This window comes from Taeniopygia guttata, chromosome 2 (assembly GCF_048771995.1).
Source record: "Taeniopygia guttata chromosome 2, bTaeGut7.mat, whole genome shotgun sequence".
NCBI classification, from domain to species: domain Eukaryota; kingdom Metazoa; phylum Chordata; class Aves; order Passeriformes; family Estrildidae; genus Taeniopygia; species Taeniopygia guttata.
Window position 1 is genome coordinate 134,102,520 of NC_133026.1, and position 25,034 is coordinate 134,127,553.

General features: G+C 36.8%; 1 protein-coding gene across 1 annotated transcript; it reads right to left on the minus strand.

Moving 5' to 3' along the window:
- Nucleotides 1–2,083: 2,083 nt before the first annotated feature.
- Nucleotides 2,084–24,999, minus strand: EIF3E (eukaryotic translation initiation factor 3 subunit E). The gene is made up of 13 exons (XM_030266576.4): nt 24,838–24,999; nt 23,052–23,166; nt 19,958–20,075; nt 16,959–17,001; nt 16,399–16,503; nt 14,325–14,450; nt 12,809–12,933; nt 11,960–12,086; nt 9,943–10,044; nt 9,184–9,293; nt 3,893–3,995; nt 3,301–3,435; nt 2,084–2,248 (listed from the first exon to the last, which is right to left on the minus strand). The coding sequence occupies exons 1-13, from the start codon at nt 24,925–24,927 to the stop codon at nt 2,210–2,212; spliced, it is 1,338 nt and encodes a 445-aa protein (XP_030122436.1). The 5' UTR covers nt 24,928–24,999; the 3' UTR covers nt 2,084–2,209.
- Nucleotides 25,000–25,034: the final 35 nt, after the last annotated feature.

Consider the following 25,034-nt stretch of genomic DNA (forward strand, 5'->3'; position numbering starts at 1 on the left):
AATGCACCTGTGTACTATAATTGTCAGTGATGACAGCACCAGGAATTGAATGAAAGTGCAAAACCAAGAAATTCCTAGCCTGCCATCCTCTTTAAAAAAATCTGAATCAACCCGCAAAGCAATACTTTTACATCCACAAGTTGAATAAACTTCACCCTTTGAGCTTCCTAAGAAGGGCCAAATAAATGATTGCTTCTTTATTGAATGTAAAGGTCATAGAAGTGTTTGGGTTTGTGAGCTGGACTAAAATCTTTAATGGGGGACCCTCTGACACATACAGCATATCATGGTGGTGCAAGAATTAAAGTGTAGAGATGACAAAGATATTTAGTTGCTCAACTTTTATAGAAGGTACTGTTATAATTTTAAACAGAAGTTTTACTTAAAGGCTTTCACATTTACAGAACACTCTCAAGCCTAAAAACTTAATGGAACTGCCATGACACGAAGCTACCAAGCATTTCAGTAGTGCTACAACCTGCATGTACCTTTTCTGTGCCTACAAAGCTGGTACATGGAAGATCCAAAACACAGCGAACAGAAAGCTATGATAACACAGTATCTCACTCCTGGGATTAAATTATTTTAAATCTGTACTTATAAGTAAATTCTTCCACTCAAAGGAAAAGCAGCATATGGGCCCTTTCCCTGCTGTTTACAAAGAAACATTCCTACTTTATCTCATTTAAAAATTCTTTAATTATTACACAACTGCACTTCTATGATTGTGTTCACAGGGAACAGGGCTATTACACAATCTGGATTGTTCCAAAGTGACTGCTTTGGGCCTGTAACAATATAGAGTGAATCTACAGATTGCAATTTAATCCATCCCTTGACAGAAAACTTGGGGAATAAGGAACTTGGCATAGAGCAATGCTCAGCCTTAGGAAACTGCTCTCTAAAAGCAACTTGTTAACTTCAGCTGTGTTTCAGAACCCTTCATCCCCATCCTAGGAACCAATGTTATACATTAAGTGAATCCTTGTTCTACAGAACAGCTTTCTTGAACCATGGTTACAGACCAGCAGCAATCTACTTTTAACTGCTTATTGCTACAACTTCTTAAATTCCAGTTGCTCAGCCAAGGAAGGGACCTTTGAAGGCCAGATTTCAACTCCGCCCTCAAAGCAGGTTTAGGTCTGCAAGTGTGCTGAGGCCCTTAGTAAATCCAAATTTATGTGTGACTGCTACTAGTCCCTGATGATCTTCTAGGTAATAATGCTAGGCAATAATGCTAAAAATATTGTTATTCCCACTTAAATCTAACATGGAATTTTCCCATGTTTTAATTTGTGTCCATTGCCACTGATCCTGTCTCCATACAGCTTGAAGACTTGTCTTATTGTGAATCTACTGAGAAATACAACAGTAAAAACTGGTCTTAGCATTAAGGCTGCACATCACTAAACTGTTTCTCCTTTCCCAGACAACACATAATTCAGAGAGTAAGCAGAAACTTACAAACACCCTCCAAAATCCAACAGTCTGAACAAGAGTTTTCTAGTGTTTGCATCACTCTTCTTAAGAACTTCAAATTTCAGAATGAAAGCTTTAAACCATATGCAGCTCACCTGTCAGGCATTTTGTAATCCTCCCTCCCAACCAAAAATACTCCAATAACACAGGGCAAGATGAAAAATGTGATTTCAAACAAGAAAAATTCTGAAGCATGAACACAAGAAGTCTACTCAGATTATTCTACACGTAGGCTATGTTAGGTTTCACAGAAGATACTGGTTACAAGCGCCTTCGCTCTCCCATGCTTCTCCTGTAACAGACAACAATATGGAAGCACAGAAGATGATTTTGGCTTGACCTTATGTTCAAATATGGTCTATTTGTTTGTTCCACACATTAATTTTCTTAACATGCAACATCTGCAATAGGTAATAAAAATCTATAAATCCCCTCTTCTAAACTCAGACAGCCCTGAAAGCAAATGCATCCTTTGGTACAAACAGACCTAATACAACTGGCATCCTAAATTTTGCAAAATGTGATCAAAAATGTTGTAGAATACCATGATGTTTAGAAGTCCTTATAAAACATAAGAATCTATTTAAATCAAACACACAAAGACTGATAAAAGTAGCCAATTTTATTCCGAAAACGTAAGCTTTAACACATAATTACTTTTCTCAAAAAGGTTACATATTTATGTGCTTTTTAGTCAAATAAACAGATTTGTCCCCACTGTAGAAGTGTTTCAATAGAATCCAGAGTCTTGAGTAGCCCAGTTGGGTGCCTAAAAAATGAATAAAGATTAGAAGAAATTACTGTATTACCTAAGACTTACTGAAATTTATAACACATTAATATAAACAGTGGGAATGTTGTTAATAATGAAGGATACCCTGTAAGATTAAAGCCAAGTGTTGATATACCAGATACACACACTGTAATTGACTTGTACAGCTGAGTCCTCCAAGCTAGTAGCTTCAAAAAGGAGAAGTTCTAGAAGATCCAGATATACATACAGGATTAATTTTTCAGCTATATTTTTAAAAGAAAGTAATGACACAAGTTTCATACTACTTCCCATTAACAGAATAAACTAGTGAACCACATCCTGTCCAATTTCCACCAGTATTTCAGCCAAGCACTGAGGAAGTGCAATTAAACTTTTAATGTTTAAGCTCTTTTACTGTGTGGTTTGTTCTGAAATTTTTGTTTGTTTTAAAGATGTATAGTTGGGCCTCAGAGCCATCCCATTACAGGGCTGTTGTCCCTCACAGAGCTTCCTATATTGTAATGTGGAGGAAAGAAAAACCAGATGATCTTACCAATTTTCTCATTTTCAGTAATTCTACTTAAACCTTTCAATGACTTAATTACATTTTCTAGAATTTCACTTAACAGGTTTAACAGTTAGGGTTTTGCTCAATTCCTCCTCCATGTTCCAAACTTAAGCACCATTCATTCTCCTTTCAAAACCACATATGCAACTACAATACTTTTGAATACAAGTCACTGGAAAAAGTATTGTAACTACTTTCATAAGTGACACACTTCAAAATCTGCTCTTTCCTGGTGGTGAAGGAGACCATTTAAAGGAAGCAGAGCAGCAAATGACAGAAACAGTTATACAAGAGAATAAAATCTAATGATTAAGAAAAAGGCTAAAAGAAAGCAAGAACCACTGTCTAATTTTCATGACAAAGTCTTTTCCAAAGTAATTCTTAGTATTAGAACTAGGAGTAGGCACATCTGGTGAAATAAGGCATAAGTTAGCATTATACTTAAATTTATCTCTTAAAAAAGACAGCAAGAACTCAGAAAAACAAAACTTATACCGACCTCAGATCTACCACTCTGATTCAGTTTCTTCTCAATGTTCATAGCCAACATTTGACTACGAAAAGACAGGCTTTTGGTCTTTTCAATTACTTGTTGATAAGGCGAGACTGCATTGTTGCCCATGACTACATGGCCCTAAAACACAGCACAGACAGAAAAAATTTAACAATTCTCAGCATGCAAGGATCTTTAATGTAATACTTTGCTTTCAGAACTTTCAGAGATCTTACAGACAAGCACAAAACACAATAAATGAAATCTACTACATTTTATCCAGGATCAGGAAGTTTTATTTCTATTGTTTTTCTTTGCCCATGAAGTAAAAGAAATTTAATGAAAAACTCAACAAATTCACTTGGATCCATCTGGCTTTAAAATAAAAGAGAAGGTTTAGATTGGATTACTATGAGGGTGGAACAGGTTGTCCAGAAAAACTGTGGGTGTTCCACCCTTAGAAGTGCTCAAGGGCTGGCCGGATGAGGCTCTGAGCAACCTGGTACAGTGGGAGGTGTCCCTGCAGGGGGGTTGTAACTAGACAGTCTTAAAGGTCCTTCAACAAAAACCATTCCACGATTTTACGTTACAGTCTTACCAGCTTTGAATCCAGTTTGGCATCCAACCGTGCATTTCGGATTAGATTGACAATCCATCTTTCCGCTTCTTCAGGAGTCATATTCAGTTTATCTGCCAACATACTAAAAGAAAAACAGCTTATTAAATGGCAAAAAAAAAAAAAAAAATCTCTCTGATATTGGTAAACGTAAAGAGGGACTATGGAGCACAAGTCAAACCAATACAAAATATGGCACAGTCCAAGATTCAATAAGTATTGCACAGCTGGGACGCTTACTTTAATTTGACTGAAACGACTTTTAAAATTACATACATGCTCTCCTGCACATCGCCCACCCCCATTGCAAATAAGAAATACATCTCCTGAAGTGTATACTTACTCATTCTGAACTACACCATATTGCCTTTAAATCTTAACCTGCACTATTTTCTTATGTTCCTATTAAACCTTGTCTACACAAATGTTCTTGGAAAAATTGTCATTTAAGTAATTTGACTATTAACATAAGACCACCACCCCTATAATTAAAAAAAAAAAAAAAAATCAACCAAACTGTTTTTTTTCTTACTTAAATTCAATCAGCAGTCAAGAAAGTATAAATTAACTGGTCCAAAAAAAATGTTTAGCAAGAAAGCTTCACTCCAAAGTTCAGGAACAAGGCCCATTAGACAGAGCTTGGTATAGAAGATATGACAGATACACTGTGTTAAACTTGCAACTTCAAGGAAGGAAGGTGGGGGAGAAAGAGAAAGGAAAACTCGTAATGAAACAAGCACCCCTGTCCAGGAATAATTCCTCCTAATGGTGCTTCCTGTGGCTTTGCAGCTAACTCCTTTAGCTGCCTGCTGGCAGTTGGCTCATACAGGGCATTAGTAACGCTCATTCTTCCATCAGCTGGCAGACTAAGGAAACAAACATGAGGTAAGGGCTACGGACATGACTAAAAAGGCAGCTGGCTACACTGAGTTGCACAAGAGGTCAGTTTCTCACCATTTCAAAAAATCTTGCCTAAACAGCTTTTTCTTTACCTGAAAAAGTGGTTTTCTTCTTGATGATGATTTCCATCAAGTACATAGCTTATAAACTATCAATTGTTAGGTCGTCTACCTGACTGGACTTCTACATACACTTCTTTTTACAGTTGTCTCTCCTATATGGTCTTGATCTCTTACCTTTCTCCCAACTATAAAAGCAAATTCCATTTTTTTCCACAGATAAACATCGAGTAGAAAAAAAAAAAACCTAAGTAACCTAAAATACTGAATTTACACTGAGTCAAGCAAAATAAGATAACAAATGGGTAAAAAGTGTTTGAACTTGGCAAAGTAAGGGGAAGTAAAACCCAACCCCAACTGCTACTGTTCCAGCACACCTTTTAATCTGAGTTTGAATGAGCAACTGTAAAGGCAGAAGAGAGCAGAAGACATTAAGGATGGAAATTTTTGTGGAATTATCAGTCATCTGGACAGAACATGAGATACTTTAAACACGAAAAAAGTACAATAATTTTATTACCCCCAATCAGTGATGTTAAGCATTTGACTTGAAACAAAAGAAATTTTAAACTGGAAGTTCATAGGGGTGGGTACAATTCTCACATTTCTCTTTTAGAAACCTTAGTACGATGTAGATAAAGTAAATTCCCTTCCACAAGAAAGGCCACTGCAACTACAGTGGGGATTAAGCAATCTTTGGGATTACAGTGTGGAACCTCCGTTCCTGGAGATAGGAGGATTTATTCGCGGATTCCTGACTAAGCAGCATAATGGAATACTACTGTGGGACCTGCTCAGAGCTGGAATTGGGTTTACAGGATTAAACCAGAGGACTTCCGATCTACACCACCTACACTTTCCTTTTTCCCTAACAAAGTCCTCGTGTAATTTGAGGGGAAGAGGGCACAGATTTCTAGAGAATCATTCCAAGCCAGAAACTATGAAGTATTTTGCATACGTTACTAGCAAATTATTCTACCGTGTCCTATTACATCTACAGTTTACTAGCTTAGCTGCTTCAGAAGTGCTTTTTTTCAAATAAAAAGTGTTTTTTGAACAAACATACAGTATATATGTAGCAACACAACAGAAGTAATACTACACAAGTATTATTTTCCTGAACATGTATCTGGAAAACTTAAAAATCACAGAATGAAAATGACAGTGTAAAAAGGATGTAAAATCTGTTTTATCTCACCTGGTAGCTTTGAGACTTACACAGATTTTAAATTTTAGTATAAAATAACTGACATTATCAGGTAGCAACTATCTTTTAGTGAACAAAGAATAAATCTATTAAAAAACCTAGAACTTTAACGCATCTTTGACACAATAGACAACCTTCCTCCAGCACTTGTGGCAACTGGATTCCCTTTTAAAGCCTCCTTGCAGCAGCCTACACTGAAGCAGCCAGGACCACCTAAACTGCATGGATGTAAAACATAGAGGTATTTTCCTGGTAAAGTAACACACATGGCCAAAAAGTTATTCTCTATCCTTCCAGAGCAAACACATGGAAGATCTATCCTGATTACAATTCTGTAACAAACACCACCATCCTCCTACCACAGTCAAAACATGTATTTAAAACTCTCAAGATATAAAATACAGCTTTGCCTCATACAAGTTTGACAGCTGAAGTAATAGTGACACATTTAGATTGACAAATACATATTAATACCATAAATATTAAGGAAAGGATGGAACAGAAGTTGTATTATAGGTTACCACTGTTTACAAAGCTTCCTTATATAATTCAATAAAAAATAAGTCAATTATAATGAAATACTATTAAAATTTAAAGAATAGTCTACCATTTCACGTTACAGTCAATTTCAAATGGCAATTTCACCAAAACAGTGGCAAAAGTAATTTTTAAAATAATTTCTGCCCTCCAGTTTTATAAGGAAATTCACTTATTTGGGTCATGCCAGGCTAGTGTTATTTAAGTTTTCATTTACTGAAATTTCATTTCATTTAGTGAATTCCCCACATGCTCATATATGACAAGCCCATCTTATATAAAGTTTTCTTGTATGTGCAGTACAAAGGAAGAAAGAAGCATATTCAGCTCTCCAATTAAATACAGGAATATCAAACTAACTAAAACAGAATTAGCTTCATCTGTTACTCAATTACTGGCCAATTCCTTCAAAAGCAACACTGAAATACACCAAGAAATACTTACATACCTAATTTAATCAGCCCAAATATAATGGTTGTTACAGCTTGCAAAAAAATTTAAGGCTCATATCCATAATTGAAAACACAATGACCTACTGAGAACCACCTCATTATTGACAATTGTCTCCATGTGCAATTAACTTAGGGGTATGTGGTAGAAATATCCATGTTACTCTGAGGTAATGTCTCAAGTCCAAATCTATCAGTTGCCTCAGAACACATTATAATGCTTATAAAGAAAGGACACTGCTACCTATATTCAGGTATCACTCATACATAACAAGGACAGCCAACTACAGTATTTTTTATCATATCTAAAGTTGAAGTATCACACACAGCACAAAAAAAAATAACTATTAAGTAATAAACACTAAATAAATGGCAATTACCTACCACAAAATTTGATAAAGCTTGTTATTTTTGCCATAATGAATCATGGGTATGTTGCCCACAGTTTATCCATATCTTTTGATACAAGACTTGAAAAATTTTTAGTGCAGTCTTTGCTCATTGGCTGGAGCAAAGACGAGACTTCTTAGAAAGACATCTAGTCTCTAGGGGAGACTAAGAGGTAAGAGGAGACTTCTTAGAAAGACATTTAGTCTCTAGTTAAAAAAGCTTAAACATCTAGTTTCATTGAAAACTTGTGCTTGAATATGTGCAATATTCACACCACGAGAAAGAATTTGTAAGAAAGAACAAGGCATTATTGGGCTTTATATTCCCCAGAAACTCATCCTTAATAGCACTATATGTATGGAGTTTTTTTTTCCAAATACTTATTCAAACCCCCTTTATGCCTAAGCATGCAGCATTCTGCTTAAAGTCATTTTAGACAAAGCATTAGCCCTCTTAAACAAATATTAAGTATAGAAAAGCTCTGCTCACAGCATGTAGTTCCATTTCCTATTAGGACTCTATGCTTAAGCCAAACACACCACAGCCGACTAAAATGCTCAAATTCACTGTTTGCCTTTCACATCAAAGCACTGAATATTTTTAGCTGATATGAAGGATAAAAATTTCCTAAAGGCAATGAAGACAAATGTAAGCAAGTAAGAATCAGTCCTTTTTCCAACTACACCTATCCATAAAAAAAGCAATCCTTCTAAGAAATTTGCAATATTAAGGCACTTTTCTCTCAAAGCCTTTCCTTTGAAATCGGGCAGTGTTAAATCCTTTCCTCAGAGGATTAGATGCACACATTTGCTCTGGATACAAGCTAGTAACAAGACTCCATTGAACTTGACCGATTCAACAACCTTCATTTCTCCTGTCTCAAGGATCTCTACACTGCTCTCTATCAATGAGTTTTTTTACAGAATTTTACAGAATTCAGGGTTTTTCACTTCACTTTTTCCTTTTTAATTTAAGCATGTACAAATATGGGAAATGTGGGCAAAGGCCATGTGGAAAGAGATCTCAAGCATACATAGTATCTTCCCATTAGTTTTTTTTTTTTTAATATATATATCTGAGGCATCAGGGCTGATCCATTTGAAAAGCCTGAATTTATAAAATAAATCTGAATAAACAACAGACATATTTGCTAGTAACAATTCTTACAGCTGAATCACTTCACATCACAGGGAATAAAATCCATTGTTTTCTAGTTAATTAATGAAAAAGGGAATGTGATTTAATACATTTCAAAGAACATACCTATGAGACAGACATGGGTATCTGTATCTACCAAATAAAAATAAATTTAAACAATTATTGTATTCAGTTTGTATTTACTTAATATTAACACTCTACCTCAACATGTGGAATTGAGGCCCAAATGAGGTACTGTCATCAGGACTTTGGTGACAGCGGGTGTGAAAGTTTGCATTAAATCCAGCAGAGATCTCACTTAAAACCATAGTGGTTTTAGCTTGAAAGTACTGCTTGTTTGGGGGGGGCTAGGGGTGGTGGAGAGGTTGCTTTGAAGTTAAATAGAATAATTAAACTCTGAAATATAATTCAAGTACATCACATCAGAGTTCTAAAACTAGAAAGAATACTAGGCAAATGAGATGTCAGTGAGGATTTTCCTTGACAACTGAATGCTTCTTGAAGTTCGCACTGTTTGTGAAACTGCCCCCCATGACTGATTTTCTGAACTGAGGAATGAAGACATTCTCTTACCCAATGCTGATGCACTGATGGATGCGACAGAAAGTCTCAAATATAAAGAGACGGGCATTCTCAATGAAGTCCTCAAGGCACGCCACTAAGAAGAAATCATTCACAAGCACCTGCCAGTGTAAGCAGAAAGGGAACATGAGAGCAAATGTGTGAGTAGAAATTTACTGGCAGACACTGCCAATAACTAAGAGCAGCCCACAGTATACCTAAAAACAGTATTGCTATCTTCAAAGAAGTGGCAAAAAAGCAATAGATGAACAATATTTTTCACTGTTTCATTGTTCAGCATCTTGCTAAATTTAAATTGCATGCTAACATGATCAGTGAGGTCTGACTCAAGAAGAGAGCAAGGTTGTAACTCTACTGAAGGTCAAACTCTACTGCTGCCCTAAAATTTGACTCTCCACTCATCTTTCACAACAAAAGGCAAATCTGAGCTTTTCTTCAAGCATTTTTCAGACTTTAATGGAAAACCTGAAGCTCAGCCAAATGCATGATTACCTATTTGCTTCTTCTTCTAGAACTTCTTAAATATAACATTATTATAAAATTAAAGCTATATCCTGAACAGTAAGTCACATGTAAGTGCTACAAAATGAGTTATCATAAAACCCAACACCACCCAACCATGAACTTCAGTTTATCAGAAAACACTGGCAATGTAATCAAACACCACTTCAAACAAATGAGCAGTTCATAGTGAATTTTAGAGGTCTTTACTTAATGGAAAAGCAGTCTTATAAATATTTTAAGTCTTACTGTTTCACACTCTCTCAGCTTCTTCTGCGCTCCATCAAAATCAAAGTTAACGTACAAGCATTCCACAAATTCTGTGATAGGGTCCCTGTATGTGTAGGACTCCTATCAAAAAAAAAAGAAAAAAAAAATTAGGAACAACATCAGAAATCAAGACCATGTGGCAGCTCAAGGATTCCTTATAGTCTTAAAAAAAAATTCATAGTGGAAACAAGCCCATATATCACCTTAGAAAAAAGCTGAACTTCCAAATTCCTCCTATAAAAGCTACATAAACATACCTCCTCCCAATAGTCTGGTAAAAACAACCAGAGATGTAGTTTCACCTTCAGCATTTAATGATGCAATCTTTGGGTTAGGAAATCATCGAGACTAGAGCAGTCTCTGTATCAAATCTCCCAATTTCATAAAATAAGACAGAATAGTCTTCCTAAATTCTGATTTCAAAGATGACTCCAACAACAAATCCTTCATACTTTAAACGGAATGATTATTTGATTTTCATAGACAACATAGCTAACAAAAATGCTACTTTCTATATACGAGCTACTTCAGTTTATTTTGGCATTACAGAAGTTACTCAACTTTCTCAAATACCAGGCAGAGACAATGCTACATCTATATACAATTGTGTAAATTCAGATGTAACAAACATCCCCTTAAGTGTTCCTAATGCATATTTTAAGACAGCTCAAGTCAGTATGTATCAGTATCTGCTTTACCATATAGTAAAATCAACAAATTAAGGGAATTCCTAAGAGACATATTTTTCTCTACCAATCAGTTAGTTTTCCTTCCCCAAAGAACTGTATTTACAATCTCATTATTTAAAATTCGGTTTTATACATGCTTTTCACATCAGAATTCCACTTGTAAACCACTATTTGCAGAATGGTCTTAGAATGAGCATCACTCAAACTGCTTACTTATCAGTTCAATACTTGCAAAGATGTTGCAAGTACAGTCTTTTACTGCTACTGAAGCAGCACCACAACTTATTTCATATCTCTAAAACCTCTATCACATGATCATTTAATATCCTGAATCATACAGAGTAGAGAGTACTAAGAAAACTGATAGGCGATTTCAAAACCAAGGCCCAAGTTGGCATTTTCAAAAGGAGTATCCTAATGGTGCACATTATTACACAAAAGCACAAAGTTATAACATGTTACTTACTTCAAGTATTAGAAATTCATATTATATTAGAAGCTCAGTGTTACAATCAAATTTTAGATAAAAGCTGAGTCATAACACTTACCACTGATTTATTGCTTATGCTACTTTTTGTGAACATTAATGCTTAAAAATAGATTAAGTTATAGTTAAAATGTGATCTTCCCATTGTCTGTGCTTTGCACAGGTAGTTTCCCAAATGCCTGAAGTGATTAAAATTGATTGCCAGCCTATAATAATGGTACTGTCACATTTATATACATACACACACAGATATAATGTTACTCACAACACTATCAAGTGTTTGAAGCACGTTGGTTTGTATACAAGTGGCTTGCTGATTTCGGGTAAAAATCTGGGCCATAACCCCCACTTGATTGCTACCAAGCAACTCTTCTATTGCTCTTCTCTGTATCTCCATGCTCATGCAACTTTGACAACAGAACCATTTCCAAGAGAATGCACGTGAATTTAAATCTACACACACAATTCAGTGGTCTTGAAATGTAAGAAAGGACCCTTATATATACAAGAATTCACTATACAGATAGTTGAAAAAGAAGAATCAGATCCAAAGCCATTTCACATCTCACTGAATTTTCAGCATTTAATAATGTAGAAAGAAGTGCGTGCATACTCTACTGCATATATGTGTACATGAAAGGAGAAAAAAAATTCCTTCATCCTCCCACTGACCGATATGCATTTTATTTCAGTAAAAACTTTCACTGACAAAAAACAAGTATCAAAATACCTCAAATCCTAACCCAGATATATTACTAGAAGAACGTTATGAAGTCTCCTTAAAAAAGAGGCAAAAAGTATCAGATACTGCAGTCCTTACCTGCTGAATAACCTTGACTAGATCTTTCAGCACTTGTCTACGTTTACGAACATCCTTATTTGTTATGACTGCAGTAGTCAAATACCTGAGGATATGTGGGCACATCGTCTGAATTGCATTGAGATACCTAGAAAGAAAAAAACATAGGTAAGATTCAGAACTCAAAGGTATACTGAAGTTTGCTGATGACACTAAAATTGGAGGAGCTGTTAACTCCTCAAAGGCAGAGAGGCCCTGCAGAGAGATCCTGACAAAGAAGTCAGAGGGCCAGACAATCACCAACTGTATTAAGCATAACAAGGGCAAATGTCAGATTCTGCATCTGGAACTGAGCAACACTGGATCTATGTACAGACTGGGGAATCAGAGGCTGGAATGCAGAAAGGGATCTGGGGGTCCTGTCAACAGCAAGCTGAATGTGAGCCACAACGTGTCCTGGCAGGCAGGAAGGCCAACTGTGTCTTGGACATCAGGCACAGAATCACCAGCTGGGCAAGGCAGGGGATTGTCCTGTTCTGCTCTGCACTGGGTGCACCAGTGCCTCACCTTGGTACTGGGTGCAGTTTTGGGTGCCACAACATAAGAAAGGTATCAAGCTATCAGAGAGCATCCAAAGGACAGCAACAAAGACTGCTAGATCTACATGTAAGTCAATCCTCTCACAAACAGATACAGTGTTTCAATTTTCATTTTTAGTCTGGGATTTCCCAAGAATCTTTTAAAATAGGTTTCTACAATCAGAATAGAACAATACCATCACCCTGCAGCCCTAAGCTCAGCAAGCTTTCATATTTATCATTTGCCTTCAATTTGGTCTAAAGACCCCCCCCAGATGGTACAACAACTTACTGTGGCTGATAGAGAAAAAGGTCAATGATGTTATCTCTCCCTTTAGGATGATTAAAAAACACGAACAAAGACCAGTGAATGAGCCATGTTCTTTGCTGAAGAGACTGCAGTGGAGAGCTGACAGACTAAGAGAAAAATGTAACATTGGTTCAAGTCAAACACAACACAAAGTTTACTTGAATACTAATCCATAGAAACCTGTAATTGCCCAAAATTTTGTGATTTCGTATCACCTCTTTGTAACTGTCATCACTGTCAGGCTGAGTTTGACCTCCTGCATTTTTGTCATCTCAATGATAAATCTACTGAAAGTAATAAGCAAGATAAATTTTCTAATATAATATTCCAAACTGTTTCCTGAAATTTGCATTTATGGTAAGAGCAGAGATTTTAGCTCTCCAAGACCACCATACCAACCTAAGTTACTTCCCTTCTTAATTCGGAATTACTTGGCTTTTTCACCTTTTCCGTTTTACTTCCTTTCTAAATTCACACAAGATCTTTTCTTTTGCCATAGACCCTCAGACAATGAAACTCTATAATCATCTTTGGCCAAAAAAAGTCATTATTTAAACCCACTGATAATGGACAAACAAGGGTTCAGCTCCAAGTACCCATATTAGCTCCAAATTCCAACAGCACTTCAAACAAACTGCAAAACAACAATTGAGGATGAACTGACATGGTAAGTAATCCTCCTTCTGAAGAGCATGACAACAAACTGCTCTGATTCAATCCTAAAAAAACCTTGCGAGTTTAACAAACAAGTCAAATAGTCTATTATAACCATACAGAATCATAAAGAAAACAAAATTACAGAAAAAAAAATGTTAACACTAAATATCTGCCACATAGACAAAGAACAACTGGGGGACAGAAAAAAACCTATTTTCTCAAGACTCCGGTTCATGAGAGAGAACATCTTTCATCTCTCACATCTGATATGGCCACTGAAGCTCCACAAGCAAAGAGGAGAGGTCCCTAATCTAATTAGTTGCTCTGAATTATTACTGCAGCCCCACTCTTCCCTTTAAGTTCTTGGTACTGAAAACTCAGGAGGGTTTTGTTAAAACAGCTGAATTAGCTGAAAACTGTTTCCAAATACAAGCTGATTGCAATTTCTGTCATAAAGCACTGTTTACATCAGATAATATGGTTTATTCACATGCATGTTATTCTTTCCAGAAAATGAATAGTACAGGTATCTGAAATTTAAACAGCAGTTTCACACAGTGATACCTTGCCCTCAAACACATCCTTCAGATTTTTTTGTTTATTGGAAATATATCTGAAAATATATATGAGAACCTAAAGTGTTAAGAGGCCAGCAATTTGAAAAAGAATATTTCATTATTTCTTCACGAGCATCGTTTGACTCTCCCACTGCCAATAAGAAAGTATCAAGTGAAAAGGTGGTAACCTACTCCTAAACAGAACTGCAAGTGATTTATAATAAAACTTGAGTACTAGCACCTCTAACCTCTCACCTTGCTAAGATGTCCAAGATTTTACTTACATTATTATCTATTGTCTCCTTTAGTCTTGTGAGATCTTCCATGGCTGCATCCCAATTCTGCATCAGGATTTCAGATGCCAGTTTTCCCCAAAGAGAACTCAAAGCATTTCTGTCTGTTGCTGGAACCTACATTCAACAACAGCAACAAAGTCACACTCTTAGTGTTTTGTACTTTAAAAATTACAAATGGTGTTTTCTGGCAGTAATTTTCATTTACAAGATATCAATTTTGCATAGTCCTAACTTTCCAAATTAAGTTGTTTTTTTTTTTTCAGAAAAAGTTTAGACACAGAAAAAAAAAAAAAAAACAGAAGTAAAATTTCTTACACAGAAACTAAGAAATCCTGTCAAAGAAAGACAAAGATCCATGCTGCTACAGTATAAGTTAAAAGAAAAAAATCTAAAATGGCTGAGCACCAGATGACACACTGGTTCCGAATTTATTTTGGGTTTTTTTTGTTCCACCATAAAAAAAAATGCTTCTAAACTAGTAAAACACAGTTATTACAAGGCAGGTTCCTAAAGAACTCATAATAGTAGGTAACCACCTTCAAAAAGCTAGCATTTCAAACTCTTCCTGCTAATGCCTTGCCCAGAAGTGTACTTGTTACAGCAACGTCCAGTGGAACTGCAACTTGGCAGCAATGAACCTGATTCCTGGAAGGGTAGTCCTAAGGTCAAGCTGCGTTAGTTTTACACAGGAATGAGCTGCACTATGCCAATGTCAAATTCTGTTCTCAGACTGGTTACAATAGTTCTTTCACAGACTATGTTTCATCACACAAGGCTTTTAAACAAATCTTCTCCCATCAGAATTAGTAGCAGAAGTTTTATACTAAGCTATTATCAACACAAAATCAGTACTTCATTTTTTGAGGTAACTGAACACACAAGAACATATGTTTTTCTGGGCTATGCCCAGAAAAAAAAGTGATGAAGAATTAAGGACAGTTGCCCACAAACCTATATATGCAACCTTCACTTCCCCTGTTGGCACATCAAAAGAACCTAGAACACTGAAAGTCAGCTTTAGCATCAAGATTTAGACTAATAATTCAACTCATTCCTACATAAAGCCCTGTTCTGATTAAAGATACATTTTCCAATTTTTCTTCTTTAATTACAGTCAATTACAGAAATTTTTGTAGTTTACTCTAAGAGTATTTCAGAGAGTTTACTTTTAGATGGGAATACAAACTAGCAAGGAAAATGCAGCAAGGTACAAACAGCACGTTTTCAGCAATCACTGCACAAATCTATGAGATACTGACTTATGAGCTCTGCCAGGAAATCCAGGTGCCAGTTTAGTATATACTGAGTTGAGAAGGTTCACATTATGTGCTGGTTCCAAATCACTTAACTTGAGGTAGCTATTCACAATAACTGCTTTTAGGTACTGCAGCTGTTCCAGCTACATTATCTGGATTTTAAAGCAGTTACCTTAAATTTCTATTTGTTAGTAAAGCAGCACATTTACTGACCAACAACAATAAATTTACTGTGCTGAGATTCTTACAAGACATCAAATCATTATTCTCAAACTTCACTCCCACCAGTAACAAATGATATAAATTACAAGATGAAAAGAGCTGCTTCAGAGATGATGGATCTGGTTCTACTTTTATCATCTGAGCTGTCTACATTTCATAGGGAGATGACTTATACTCTTAAATCCATCACAGAATTCAAGAGAGGACAGATGACAGTTCAGATAAGAAGCTGGCAGTTCACCATTACCGGCAATTACATTCAACCTACCTGCAAGCTTTTCACTGCTGTTGACTACATCTGTGCACAAAATCAAGTATTCTTAAAAACAAGTATTCACTTAATGGTATTAAATAATTAAATGCTACAAGACATACTTGAAAATAATGGAATTGCTGAACCATAGTAATGATTATTAACCATTACTGTAAACTTTGGCATACAGTAATTGCCTCAAAAATCTATAAAGTATTGGATGCTAGGAAGGAATATAGACAATTTACTGGTTTAAATATTTTATTGAAAATTATACCAAATAAACAAACAAAAAAACTAACCCCCAAACCAACAACCAATCAAAACTTACCAGAACTCTAAAGAAGTAGAGATATTCTGCAGCTCCTGAGTAGTTACCACATTCATACTGGAATTTTGCATACCTGTAGAGTGTATCTAGGTACTCCTGCCTAAACTGAAAAGGAATACAATAAAAGCTTTTTTATTTTTTTCCCTAGGAAAAAAAACAGCCACAAGCTGACTTTAATAGTGGAGTAAGATTTGAAATCTGTAGCTTTTCAAAAGACATTGAACATAAGAAACAACAACAGAAAACTATTATATTCTCAATGCATGCCATGGAATGGAAGTTAAGACCAATACCAGAGAATGGTGAAATCTTGCATTTCAAAGTAAAGCACACCTAAGTTACACAGGTGCAGCCAGCATTAAGTCTCAGCTTATTTTTTGTTTGTATAAAAATGAAAACTTCAAGGGCTTAAATATGTTAGTATTAGGAATTCTGCCTACTAGCTACATTGACAAGGGACAGAGCAAAATGCTAGGCCACACGTGGTCAAAACGCTGTCAGTTGTGAGGGAGGTTGGGTAGACATACTTAGAACTGAATTCCAGCAGCTACAACACTTACCCCGTGCTTCTCAGCTAAATAGTCAAACAGCATCCGACCATCTCTATAATAAAAAGATAGAAAGCTCTGTTTTTACAAAATAAATTGATAGCCACCATGCAACACTGCACAATGGAACAAAATTTTAAAGGTAAAACACAAAAAACTGAGCACAAATTTAAAGTAAAATTCTTCCACTTGTTCAAAAGCAGCTGCAGTCACCTATTACTGTGTCACGTAGTTTCAAAATCATTCTAATTTTAAGTAATGAATGCCACCTGCAATAATAACTACAGTTAAGAAAGTGGAAAGTTGTTTTAAATTCAATAGCATCCTTAGCTTTCAGTATGAAAGTTAAATTTTGGATTTGAGCTCTTCCCACTCTCATGGTACAATTTCAGAGCAGTTACCCTAGACAACCTTGATTTTAACAGGAGATGGGAAAAAATGGCAAAGACTAAAGTAAACAGGAGTAGGAAGGAAACTTATCCTACTGCTAGCACTGAGAGTGGGTCACAAGAATATCTCTACTACAGTGAACATGTGGAGAATACAGAACCATAAAACCATAATCATACTATTAAGTTCTAAATATCTATGATCATGTGATCACATCTCTGAAGACTGTTTTTTATTTAACATTAAGACTAAAAGAACAAGCAGTATCACCTAGATCAAAGAGCTTCCAGGAGGCAAGCTGTAAATTCCCTGAGACAAAGATACTTTAAAAATTATATGCAAGGGAGTATTTCCCCATTTACTCTGGAATCAACTGACTGAAAAGATGTGAGTTTGTCAACATCCTCCAACAGTTGCTTAGAGAAGTTAAATGTTTTGGCTTATTCTTAAAAGAACTTCTGCCTGCTACTCATTATCTCCCTGAGGTGGATATTCCAAACAGTGTCATCATGGATCAAAAGTCACGATTTAAACTCCCAATAATATCTGAATGTGATACAGACCCAAAATCACCAGCAGAAATTACCGAAAGAATCAAAACTTGTTTCTACTATCTATAGCACACTGCTCAGGTCTAGACAGATGGGACATACGTCAGCCCAATTCTACCTATCACTATCTAACCCAAATAATCTGGATTAGAACTATCCCTGAGCCAATAAACCAAAACTAGAACTTCTGAGCTGTGAAGCTGCCACATATTTTACAAACACAAATCACAGACCAGGCCTAATATTCTACCGCATTAGGCAAGTCAAATTGACTGTATTGTATCTCTTGCTCCCAAACAAGGCATTTCCAATGTGAGGTACGTACGATTGACCAACTTTTGTGAATCAAAATAAGTAACAGAGCATATTTCCCTCAAAATGCTGGTATTTTAGTAACATTTTTCTAAGCTAATTATTATTTTAAAAACTGGCTAAAGGTAAAGCAAGAATTTGATAAGACCTCTGTATGTTCAATTAGATTTGAATAGTTATGGAGAAAGACTTTTCTTTAAGACATGCTCAACTGCCACAGTAACTAAGACTTTCAAAGCTATACCAACAAAAGCAAGTGACTCCTGGCTTTGCATTACCACAAGTCATAAACAAATGCAATCCCTTTTTCTTTATGTAATTATCTGACATGAACATCCATTCTGAAATCAGATGCAAAGGCAGCTTACTTAGTTAACAATAGTTTTACAACAGAAATTCAAGTACTTTCTGGTGGTATCAGGATGGAAAACAAACTTCTCCTGACATGCTGTAAATCCAGCGGATTTCATGAGTCCTACTGACATCTGTTTCGTGTGCGCATTGAGACATAATACACTGCACCTCACAATTGCTGCACTGACCAAAATCTAAATTGATCTATAATCAATTCTGAAAACAATGCAAAGAGTGAACAAAAAACAGAGGCAAGGGAAAAAAAAAAAGGATGATAACATGTATTTGAAACAGAGTAAATTCTAATCAAGTCCTTCTCCCTTGGGGGACCCAAGGGAGTTTCTTCAGGGAGTTTGTTCACAAAAAAAACATATATTCATACAGAAGATTTCTGCAGACTAGAAAAAAGATATTCTACATTCAATACTTTTCTAACAAATTCCAAAAGTAACTTTACAGCCTTCCTAATGTTACAGTATCAGTGGATGCACACAGCTTGCCATCAATAAACCCAAGTACAATCTTCAAATTCAAGTTAAGCCATAGGTTCCCTATCGGATACACTATGCTCCATTTTAAAATTTTAGGGCAGGTAAGGCTGAAGAAGAGATCCAATTATTATTCCAGTTTGCTAGACACACAACAGCAGTAACAGTGATTCCTATCTAAAGGAAACAAGGAGGAATTTATGCCAAGCAAATACCTGCCCACCTCTCTGCTGAAGGTGCAGTTACTCCTCAGTGACTACAGCTGAATTCTTTCTTACAGAGCCCAATTCAAGCTTAACCACGGTGAAATTCTGACAGACCTTAGATACAACATGCAGACAAACTCATTCTACTTTAATTACTCCCATAAGAAAATTTAAAAGAAATTGGATGCATCTTAAAAAGACATGAACACAACCTGACACCAACAAGTTGGAACAGTTTGGAGGTAGAGAGAGTAAGTGGGAAAAGCAAAGAACACCATGAAGAAATATGTGCTCCGAGGATGAAAGAATGCTCATCCACCAGGCCTCCCAGACTAATATGACACTCCATAACCTTTTTTGGAAGGCAGAAGAGAAAATTAACTGTTTCAGCCTGTATTTTCCCTCAAAAAACCCTAAACCAAATCAAAGCCAAAAAATCATCTGTGATTGGACTGTACTGGATGATGACTGTCATGTGTACCAAGCTGATTCAGGAACATTAAAAACAATAGACGTTTTTTGCACAACAGGGAAAAGCACTGAAAAGAGCAAACTGCGTCCAGCAATTTCACTTACCTGACCACAAGCCCTACTTAAATACTGTATGACAATAAAAATGTCTTTCTTGCAGTTACTACACAGAAAGCATTCTCAGCAGCAGCACTTGAGAGGTACCAATAAGCCACCCAACAAATTACATTAGAAATTACCTAGTGGACTGCATTTGCCTCGTAGTCTCTGGATCCTCAAACATCTTGACAATAGGTTCTGTTTCAGCTTGAAGCTGCTTCAGCTGTGCAACAACAGTTGTTCTTTTCTCACGCAAAGCTGAACACAAACAAAAATACTTTAATATAATGCTGTAAGTTTTTACATGAACCAACCTGTAATTACATGGTGCTGACACTTCAACACATCTTTGCAATTCCTACGTGACCTGTCCTCTCAGTCAAGCCTCAAATCCAGCTGTGTATAACAATTCTGTAACTTAGTAAAAACTTCTAACATTTGGCTCTTTTTCCTGTGTGGAGGCCACCAGAGAGCAGGTACAGCTGGAGCAAAGTCTGTATTACACGAGGTATCTTCAGGTTTCCACTAAGGGAGAAGCAACCTTTAACTAAGTTCACTTAATCCAAATAAACTCACAAAAAAGGAAATAATCCAATGATACACAAGGATAGATTTTCTTCTGACTGATGATCAGGTTCTGAAAGAACATTTAGAGCATACTTAACTAAAAATGAACAGGAAAAATTTCAAGCAGCTCAACCTGCAAAATTATGATTTTGAACACTGTGTGCTTAATGGAAACATTAAGCCCTTGATGAAAAACTGTTAGGAAATTCAACTAAGAGTTTTAGGGTGATTGTTTTCACAGACCCCAAATTCCTCACCAAGTGACAGCAACGCAATAAAATGAAGACTTAAAATTTAGAAAAGTGTATATATTTTTAAAAAATATGCAAAAAATCACCCTGACATTGGCTATGTGAAACACACAGAATCAGAGAAGCCAAGACTAAATCCCAGGAGATAAATGCAGGAAACTCTGAAGGTGAGCCACACACCAGAACACTCAATGCCACAGTGAACAGAGTCAACATTTCTTTAATGATTTGACTACACAGGCATTTGAACAGGACATCCAAGGTGGCTAACACCATAATGGTGACCCAACCTAAATATGAGAACAACTTGCCTGACAGGAAGTGTTCCAATAAGGAGAAATTATCTCCACCTTCAGTTGACTCTTGAGATTATAAAAGAGGAAGAAGAAACAGATGAAAGAAAAAACATTCAGTTGACTTACTATGAATACAAAAATGTTTTCCTGTGACATCTCCTGGGTGTGCAATTGTAAGTCAATCTCATGGAAGACAAGACAAAAGGAACTCTAATTCATGCAGGGATATTTCCAATTATAACTGTGTAAGTGAACTTAGCTTTGAGTACTTTAAATAGTGAAGTCTTAAAAAGGGTAGTGTAAACTTCTAACGATGCCAGCAGCTCCACAAGTAACCACCGGTCCACACACACATTCTGATAAGCATTGATACAAGACGATACACATACCAGAAAGATCTCAGAAATTAAGGTCTTTGCACAGGAAGCTGTGCAAGCAAGCACCCTGAACAATGTGTCAAAGAACTAGCTCTGCTTATGTTAACTGAATAAAAGCCACACATCAAACAACAGTAAGTCATTATAAAAAAAAAAAAAAAAAAAAAACACGAAAAAAAAAAAACCCAAAAAAACCTGCCAAACTGATGATGTAAAACCTTGAAAGGTAGTTTTTCTTATACTCTTTTCACACAAGTGTGGAAATTGCTGGTTTTTGACGAAGGAAGAGGTCTCCAAGTCAGCAAGTTCATTCAACTTTCTTGCAGCTGTGACCTTATGAAGTTATACTCTAAGGTAATCTGCTTTACTAACTGGATATAATCACAATTCTGAAGACATCTGGAGTAGTTATTTTGTGGAAGTCTGCTAAAATTACTATTTCTTGTATTGTTTACTTCTTTAGTATTTTACTCCTTAATTATTACTGATAACAGTAATATTCAACAGTTTAAAAAGGCTGAAGCAGGCAAAGAAAGAGGAATACCTATTCAGCTCTGTGATTTTTGTTATAGCCTTGATACAGCCTGACTTTTTTAATCAGCAGAACTGCTAAGTAACCTAAAGGTAAAGCTATTACCACAACTGTTTCTTTAGTTACAGAAGTGAAACCCTCTGGTTTCCATTACATGTTAAAGTCCCATGTGTCACAGTACACATGGCTATAACAGTGCTGGCACTCATGCCCATTATAACAGCCACCTAACACTAGCACAGACTTGGTCAAAACATTGACTCCCAAGTCCATAAGCCTATCAATTCTCTTCTCCCAAAGAGGCGAGTGGCCATCTCTGCAGCTTCAAGAGCCTGAAAAGAGCAAGACCTAGAGGAAGAATGCAGCAGCACCCAAGTCTCTTACTCCTAAGATGCAGCAAAATAGACTGTAGCCCCAATAGCTATGAAAAAGATGAGGAATTCACCAACATGGAAAAAAGGTGGAAAAATAGGAAGACAGTGGATATTGGAAGACTAGGTCAGGAAGAATAGAACAAAATTAAACACCCAACCCATTAAAAAAAAGAACTGGGAGAAAACTTAAAATCAAAACACCCATGAAGAATGGAAATTAGATAAAGATATATAATCTATATTCTCCCCATTTCCAAATGTTCCTCAAAATGATAGAAATTAAAGTAGGAAACAGAGTAGTTATCAAAATCATGGATAAGATAGTAAGACATCACCTTCATTATAAGCTTAAATATATTTTCTCCTAGAGAAGCAGCAAGTCTTATATTGCCAAAACTGAGGAAAACACACACTTTCAAAAAAAATCTTTCTCTCTCAAGACCTAAAAATCAGCCGCAGACAGAGAAATCAATGGAATTACTTACAATGCAACTCTAATCATAACATACTGGATGCTTTAAAGTCACCAAATCATTGTTCAAGTGTTTGACAGATGAAAAGCTACTGCAACTCCATTAGTTGCAGCACAACACCTTTAAAATTCTTGAAATCACCAAATCAGCATTGAAATACTTAAGAGGTCACTCAAAGGTCAAGTTCCTGACACGCCAACAAACCCAAACTTCCCAGGATTAGGGCATTCTGCTCGCCTCAAGTATTGCATATCCTTTTGGCAATGCCAAAGTTTTTGAATGCAACAAGCAATTACCACTAGTTATTTATTATTTTCGACATAAAGCTTGAAAAACAAGATTTACATCTAAATGAGCAGCTTACCATGAGGAATTTCATCGGAATAAAGATTTTTGTACACATCCATAGCAAAATCCACCATGTTGGTATCACTAAGGAGATCCAGTTTTCCTTGGAGCAGTTCTTTTTCATTGTATATCTGAAACAGGCATTATTAACAGAGTCATCTGAATAGTGTTGAGGAGTTTCAATTCATATTATGTATTACTTTTATAGCACAGTTTATGGACTGTTTTGAATTGTTTTAAGTATCAAATTTCACTGCTCTATAATTAAGAGTACTTTCTATAAAGCCTCTCTGCATTTACAGTCTTGACAAAATACTAAATATTTCCTGCTATCTACGAAAGCAGGTACTTCAAAAGCTAATTAGAAGTCAAGTAAATATTACTAGTCCCTTAACAAGAATAGTAATTCCTATTACAAAATTACATACAAATTAAAAAAATAAAAAAAAACTTTAACCATACCTTTCTTTCAAAGTACTGAATACTTTCCACAAAATAAAATACTGAACAGTGAGGACTAGTTAAATTATCTAAAGTGAATTTCAGAAAAGATGCACAAGATTAAACTCACAATTTAATTGTAGTGCAGATTAATCTAAAATATGTTGCTTGGTCTATAGCGTAAAAACAAATTTAGAGTATGTAATCAAATAGTGTACTTTAAAACTTTTCAAATTGTTTTCTAAAGTTCACACTCCATATTTTATCAGTGAGCTACAAACTGCTGTTAGATGTTGAAGATGTAGGCGAGGGCCAAACCCAGTATATTCCTCAAAAACATATTTGCACAAGAGCTGTATTACAACTCACCACATTGCAGATATAGAATCTGTAGATCAATTCAGCTATGAACATTGTGCTGTTCAAAACTAACACCACAAAATAAACTATTTAATTAACTTCAGCTCCCATAAAAATGCCCCCAAGATGACAGACATTAAGCAAACCCCACATGCTAGACCTGATAGCTTCCTAGGTCAAGTTGTCTCAATGCACGAGTGTGGTTCATCAGTTCCTTTCTGAAGGCTAAAAATAAGACCTACTTTAAATTCAAAACTTATATAACTTTACACATTCTTCTCCCACTTTAAAATAGTTTAGATTGATGAGAGTTTATTCAAAAGTATCTGAAGCACTCGTCTGAGATACCCCCAGCATGACTGTGTAACAGTATAACTTAAAAATATACATAAGAAGACCAACAAGGGATAATTCCAGAAAGGACTTATATTTGCTTCCAACATAAACTCGGAATGACACGGGTTTCAAAAGAAAATTAGTATCATTGGCGTAACCCCACAGAGCGCTGAGGGACGGCCCGAGCACCAAGAGCCGCGGGGCTATCGAGGGTGTCCCACGCCGTGGGGCTGCGGCTGCAAGCGAGAGCTTTGACTTCTCCTTTCTCCGCATATAGGTGAGAGAAAGACACTACACTAAATCCGAGGGAGGAAAAAGTGTAGGAAGTTGGTGCTGCCTCGCAAGCGAGGGGCCGAGGAGCTGCGCGGCGTGATCAAGGAGCGGCTCCCTCAGGCCTCCTCTCGGCTTTGCTCCCTGCTCGTCCTTTCCCGGGCAGCCCCACACGCTTCACCCCTCGACTCACGCGGCACAGGAGCCTCGATCTCCTCCTGCGGAGGCTCCGAACCCCCACAGGCCGCGCCCGGCCCGCGCAGCGCCCCGGCCCGCGGGAGGAAGCCCCGGCCGCGGCGCACCCCGGCCCGCGGGAAGCACCGGCAGCTGGCAGCACGGCCTGCCACTTTCCCGCTCCCGCAGCCGGCTTCCTCAGGCTCAGGAGAAACACGCACCTCCTTGACAGAGAGGAATTCCAGCAGCGGGAAGACCAAGTGCCGGTCCAAGAAGTGCGCGATCCTGGTGGTCAGGTCGTACTCCGCCATCTTGGAGCCGGGAGAGAGGAAAGGCGGAGGCGCGGCGCGGCTCTTACGGGCGCTGCGCCTGCGCGGCCCCGCCCCCCAGCGACGGGGAGCCGGCGCCTGCGCACCGA

Coding starts and splice junctions, on each gene's coding strand:
- EIF3E (XM_030266576.4), bottom strand. CDS start 24,927: ATGGCGGAGTACGACCTGACCACCAGGATCGCGCACTTCTTGGACCGG. Junction 17,002..19,957: donor AGGCAAATGCAGTCCACTAG/GTAATTTCTAAT, acceptor TTTTTATTATAG/AGATGGTCGGATGCTGTTTG. Junction 2,249..3,300: donor ATCAGAGTGGTAGATCTGAG/GTCGGTATAAGT, acceptor TTCATTTTTTAG/GCACCCAACTGGGCTACTCA.